This window comes from Lagenorhynchus albirostris, chromosome 2 (genome assembly GCF_949774975.1).
Source record: "Lagenorhynchus albirostris chromosome 2, mLagAlb1.1, whole genome shotgun sequence".
In the NCBI taxonomy this organism is placed as follows: domain Eukaryota; kingdom Metazoa; phylum Chordata; class Mammalia; order Artiodactyla; family Delphinidae; genus Lagenorhynchus; species Lagenorhynchus albirostris.
This window is the reverse complement of record NC_083096.1, coordinates 165,795,147-165,801,146: the sequence shown is the minus strand read 5'-3', so window position 1 is coordinate 165,801,146 and position 6,000 is coordinate 165,795,147. Positions and strand designations below refer to the sequence as shown.

General features: G+C 55.6%; 1 protein-coding gene across 11 annotated transcripts in view; it reads right to left on the bottom strand.

The window, feature by feature from the left end:
• Window positions 1-3,324: 3,324 nt before the first annotated feature.
• Window positions 3,325-6,000, bottom strand: part of CRYBG2 (crystallin beta-gamma domain containing 2) — a 28,015-nt gene continuing 25,339 nt past the window's right edge. For all 11 annotated transcript variants that reach the window (XM_060140965.1, XM_060140967.1, XM_060140968.1 and 8 more), the window contains 3 exons: window positions 4,758-4,916; window positions 3,599-3,758; window positions 3,325-3,504 (listed from right to left, as the gene is read on the bottom strand). In XM_060140965.1, coding sequence (XP_059996948.1) covers window positions 3,416-3,504; window positions 3,599-3,758; window positions 4,758-4,916 — 408 coding nt within the window. In that variant the 3' untranslated portion in view covers window positions 3,325-3,415. The remainder of the gene's footprint in view (window positions 3,505-3,598; window positions 3,759-4,757; window positions 4,917-6,000) is intronic.

Genomic DNA, 6,000 nt, shown 5'->3' with positions numbered 1-6,000 from the left:
TTTCTGGCCCAGGGTCTCGGAGTTGATATGTGATTAAACTAAGATTCAATCCCCGCTATGCATGACTCCAAGCCCAGGGCTCTATTTACTGCCGCACAGGTGCCTCGTGGATGCCTACCTCCCATCCCCTGGGATGTGCCTCAGTCCCTCTCCAGAACCCACCATCTGCCAGGGCTGTAGAACCTAGGGCCTGGCACGCTCCACCCCAAGGTCTGTAGAAAAGCAGTAGCACCCCACCCCACCCTGTAGGCCCTCCTTCCTCTCCCTCCACCCCGCCTCCCTGCCTCCTTCTCGTTCAAAAGCAGCCAAGCCAGAAGAGGCCTGCAGACAGCCCTGCGTTCATCTCCAAAAGCTGCTACAAAGAGGGCCATTGAGAGACTCCCAAGATGAAAGGCTTCCTCTTCCTCCTATTCACCGTCAGCCTCTTGATTATGATTCAGGTAAGAGCAGCACCCCAGAGCCCCCGGCACCATCACCCAGGACTCCCCAGATCTGCCCGGCATGGGGGAGAAGGCATGCAGGCTCCTGGGCACCCAGCCTTCTTCCACGGGAGCAGAGGCTCCAGCAGGGGAACCATGGGCTCAGGGGGCCTGACTCCCAGCCTTCCAGTCCTTCTGGTTGGGAGCAGCCCGTTTGAGGGCTGCCCCTGAGCAGGACTGTCTTCTGTACCCGAGGCTGGGGAGCACTTACAGGGTGCCAGGCATACTGAGGCACCCAAGGGGTGCTATGGAATAACAGGGGATTAAGAGGCTTGGCCCTGAGAGAGGATGGCATCAACCCACAGGGAACCTGGGGAAATGGTCCTATGGGAGGGGGCCGGGAAATGTTCAAATGGAGCCTGATCCGGTTCTGGAGGTGGCAGGAAACCCCCCGGGAGAGGAGCCCGCGCGTTCGGCAATGCTAAGATAGAAATCTCCCACTCTGGAAACAGGTAGAGGCTCGAGACCAACTGCTATTCCAAGAGGCAGCTTGGCGGCATCTCACACGTTAGTCGGTGCGGGGCATGGGAACCATCCAGTTTTCGATCAGGAACAGCCTGATCAAGCGTCGAGAACAGCTTAATCTCCATGAGGGGCAGTTCTGGTTGCAGCCTGATCAAGCATTGAGAACAGCTTGATCACCATCTGCTACCTCCTCAGGGGAGAAGCCACACCCTCCCCACCCACCTACACTTTGCCAGGTGCCTTCTCGCCAGCCCTGTCTCATGTGACCCCCATGACTGTGACGGGCTCTTCTCCCCATTCACAAGATGAAGAAACTGAGGTTCAGGGAGGCTCAGGCCCTGGACGGTCAAGCGCTGGGGGCACAGGCTCCCCTATCTCCTACATGCTGGAGGAGCTGGTGGTCTGGTGGACGTGAAAGGAAGGTTCTGTGGGACGTGGACCAGTAACCGCCTCTGACCCTGCCTGTGTTGAGGCAGGAAGCAGCCAACCATCCTCACAGGACCTTGTGGTAGAAGTTGTGGTCACTGGGGCAGGGAACTGAGAACTACTTGGGGTGGGGGCACTGTCTCTAAACAACGAACACGAACTTCAACCCCCCATGAGCTTGCCACACTTCTCTTGCAGATACAAACTGGAGTCTTGGGAAACCAGACCACCACCCAGAAACCCAGTAATGGGGCCCCAGCCCTCGGCAGCCTGGGCGGCGGCAGCACCCTTGTCTTCTTGACTAACATCGTCATCCAGCTCTTCCACCTCAGATGAGGTGACACGCCCCAGCCCAGCCCTAGCCCCGTGCCCCCAGGACAGCTGCCACCATCACTAGCAAGAGAAGCCCCTCCCTGCCCCATCCTTGGGAGGCACTGATGCTAGAGATGAGCAGGTTGTGGGAACTGACACGTAGAGCCTGGGGGGCCATGGCCGACACAGCGAGATACTGACATGGAGGGGCAAGCACCACCCAGCCGGGGCTCAATAAAGTTGTCATGTACTTGGAGTGGGGTCCCGTGTGTGGTCACTGGACGTCACCAGGCCCAAAGATCCAGGTCTGCAGCAGCACCAAGGGGCCACCTATAGCCCCATCAGCAGGCGAGGTGGCACCAGCGAGCTCGCACCTCACCTGCCTTGCGCCAAAGTCCAAATGCGGAGGCCCTTCCCCTTCGAATCCCCTTGCAGGGACACGACGCAGAACCTGCCATCTTCACCCTCCCTTTAGTTGCATTTGCTTACCTGTCCCTGCGAGTTTGGGAATGATGGTCCCAGAGGACCCCACCCCCACCCCTTCCCAGACCCTGGACATCCCCAGTTGCGGAGGCTCAGAGAGCCCCCCACTCCACTGCCTCAGTGTCCTCAGAATGACAGATTCAGAGAGAAGCCCCCCCACCACCAGCCTATAGGGGTTCCCAGCCTCACAGCCATCCTCCTGTCTTCAAGTCCCCAACCACTGGGGACTGAAAAAGACGAAGAGGCCACTGTCCATTTCTTCCCTGCCTACCCATGGGCTGGGAAGGCAGGAAGGACAACCCTCCTGGGTGCGGGCTGGTGGAACTGGGAGCTGAAAAGTAGGAAGGGAACTCTGGAGAAGCCCCCAAGGGCCTCGACCATCTGCCTCTTCCTGGAGGGCGTTGGCCAAGGGGACAAGTGTCTACCAGATTGAAAGACTATGTCCTGCCCTCTCTGAGCTGGGTTAGGGACCAAGACCCCCTGTTCTAGCTTCTTGGGGGCCAAACCTTTAGGACTTGAGACCAGAGTTGGGGGAAATTGAGAGGAGCCCGGGTGGGCAAAGCCATTTGAGGTGTGGCTCCCACTTGCCTTTCCCACCCCGCCCACTGAGTCCCCACCGCACTGCACTTCCCAGTTTCCGCCGCTGGACTTGTCTGCATCCCTCTGCCACCCTCTAGCCTGGCTGACTCCTTCTCATCCTCCACATCTTAGCTGAGGGTTCCCTCCTTTGAGCAGTGTTCCCTGCCCTGTGCCCCTAAAAGGTTTAGGTTCCTCCCCTGTGCATCCCTCCACTTCCATTCTCACCCAGTCACTGAGTGTATCACCATTCCCATCGGGATCCTCCACTGGACTCTGAGTGGCTTGAGGGTGGGGACCAAGGGGCTTGGTTCATATTTGTGTCCCCACAGCCCAGTGCCAAACCTGGCTCAGAGCAGGACCTGAGAACACATCATTTGGGGTGACTGCATACAAGACCACACTCAGCGGTTAGCCTGGTCCCACTGTTCCCTCTGTGGCAGACGGGGGCCTTACCTGGGCCCCAGAACTGGAGCTGGGAGGGAAGAAGCCCACCTGAGTGCAGGCAAGTAAGAAGGCAGGTGAACAAATCCTCACTCCCACCCCCAAATACCAAGGCGCACAGAGATGAGGGTACCTGGGAGCATATTATAAAAGTTTATGTTACAACAAAAAACCCTATAAAAACATTCCATCCCAGGGAGCGCCTCCAGGGCTGGGGGGTGGGGGGAGGTTCAAAGCACACGGACAGTCCAGATCTGGGATGCCCTGTCCTTGGCCAGCTCCCACAGCACTGCGTGGTCCCGGTCGTAGCCCTGGCCACCTGGGGGAGGGGGTAAGAGATGGGGAGAGGGTCAGAGAGAGCTGGGGACTCTGCTGCCTGCAGGGGCCTTCTCCCACACACATGCTCAACTTACCCTTCACATCTAGGATCCGGCCTTCAAACATCTGGCTGCAGATATGGCCTGATTCACTGATGCTCCACGTCTGGCGGGGAAGGCGGCTCTCAGCCCACAGCACTACCTTGGAGCCGGTGCTGGGGGTGCCAATCACCTGCAGGCTCATAGTGGGGGCCACCTGAGGCCCCAGGAGGTCGTCAGGCACTGGCCTTCCCCACAGAGACTCCACCAAACCCAAGACACCATTGACACACCCAGCTTTGAACCCTGGCTTGTATGGACTGTGACTCTGGGCAAATCTCCTAATCCTTCTGAGCTCTGGTTTCCTTGGGGACGGCTGTTGTGAGGGTTTAATGTGAGAAACCATAAAAGGGCTGGAAAAATATGAGCTCCTCCAGGAAGCCTTCCATGACTGACTCCTGAAGCACAGGCTTTAGCAGCAGACAAGCTTCCACATACTTACTGGCTATGTGACTTTCAGCCAGTTACTTAACTTCTCTGTGCTCGTTTCCTCACCTATAAAATGGGAAGTATAATAGAACTTGCTCCCTAGTGCCCTCTAGGGATTACATGAGGCATTCACATGAAGAAACCTGCAAGGTGCCTCCCTCCAATGCCACCTTCTCGGGAAGGGCTTCCCTTGTCAGAGCTACTGATACTTCCTATTTTCCTTTCTTATTGTATTTTTCCTCTATTGCATTTTTTAACACCTAAGGTACTAAGATATTTTACTCATTTGTTTCTTTCTCTCCCCACTAGGATGCAAGCTGCAGGAGGGCAGGAGTTGTTTCTGTCTTCTCACTGTTATATTCCCAGCACCTAGAACAGGGCCTGGCACGTAGCAGGTGCTCAGGAAATGTTTGTGGAGTAGATCTATCATTATTAATAGGATCCAAATCTGTCACAGGATATCAGAGCTGAGTGGTCCCTTAGAAGCATCTGGTTCAACGCTCTTGTTTTGCAGACGGGAGACAGGCCCAGAGAAGAGCCCAAAGTGCCCAGGGGTACACAGCCTGCATTCTCCACCTCCACCAGGGTCCTGGTGTTTGTGTATCTCTCTGTCTCTCTGGCCAAAGGCCGGGTCCTGTTCCTGACTGGGAACAGGCTGGGAGTCCCAAAGGTAGGCTTGTGAGGGTCTGGGGCCCTGGTGACCCTGTCCCAGTCCCTAAACTGGTACCTGGTTCTTCAGCAGCCCATCCTCGTAGTACCAGATACAGCTGCCTCCAGCTTGGGGCTCAGAGACCACCACGCGGCCCGCCTTCATGTCCTCCACGTGGTCCGGCACTGCCAGGAATCCCCCCAGGGCCGCATTCCAGAGGTGGAAATAAGCCCGGCGCTGGTGAGTGGGGGGAGCTGAGAGTCAGGGGTCTCTGGGCAGGGATGCTCCCGCTTGGGCCCCCAATGCCCTCAACTCTGGACCCTCCAGTATCCCAAGCTCCCAAGCTCTCCCTCCTGCCCCAAACCATCCTCGACCCTGCTTCTAAGTCACCCCTTCTTTCTCACACATATGCCGGGGGCACATACACAGTGCACACGCACACAGTTCCACATCTGTAGAGATACACACAGAAACACTGGCAGATACACCCAAGATCCACATGGTTGTACAGGAGTGCCGCAGATACAAACACATGGATACACATCGAAATGTACGCTCACACTATTTGCTCCCCCAGCCAACTCCGCGCCAGGTGCTTATGTTTGCCAAAAGTTTGGATGTGTATAGGAATACAGATGTGCACACACACTTACAGAGAGAAATGCACGCACTACCCATGCTGAAGAGGTACCACAGCAGGGCGGACACTGGGCTGTCAGACATCAGACCTGGCTCGGCCCCAAATCACCTGGGGGTCTCGGATGGTGGTGACAGTAATAATAGTAATAATAATAATCACGGCTAACGTTTGTTGAGTGCCTAACCATTCAAGCACTGTTCTAAGGGCTTTACATCATTATTATCTTCAATCCTCTAAACACCTCTATCATACACAGCACCCGCATTTTAAAGATGAGGAAACTGAGGCCCATGGAGGTAAAATACTTGTGAAGATTGCAGAGCAAATTCTTGTCCACTTCTCTGGGCCTTTATTTCCCCATCTGTAAAATGTGAAGGTTGGAGATAATCTCCAAGATTCCTTCTAGCAATGATGTTATAAGAGTCTGAAATAGGGACCACACAAGTTTCCTCACACAAAGACACACACTTTCAACGGTGTCACAAGTACAGGCCCGTGCAGTCATAAATATACTCTCACAGATGTACAGGGTGAGGGGATGACAAACATCCCCCCACAGATCACCTCCAGAGGACACACGCATACAAGTGATACCACAGACACAGAAACGCCCTCAGATGGGCACGCGTGTGCGCGCGCACACACACACACACCTCTCTGTGGCCATGCCTCCACATAAAT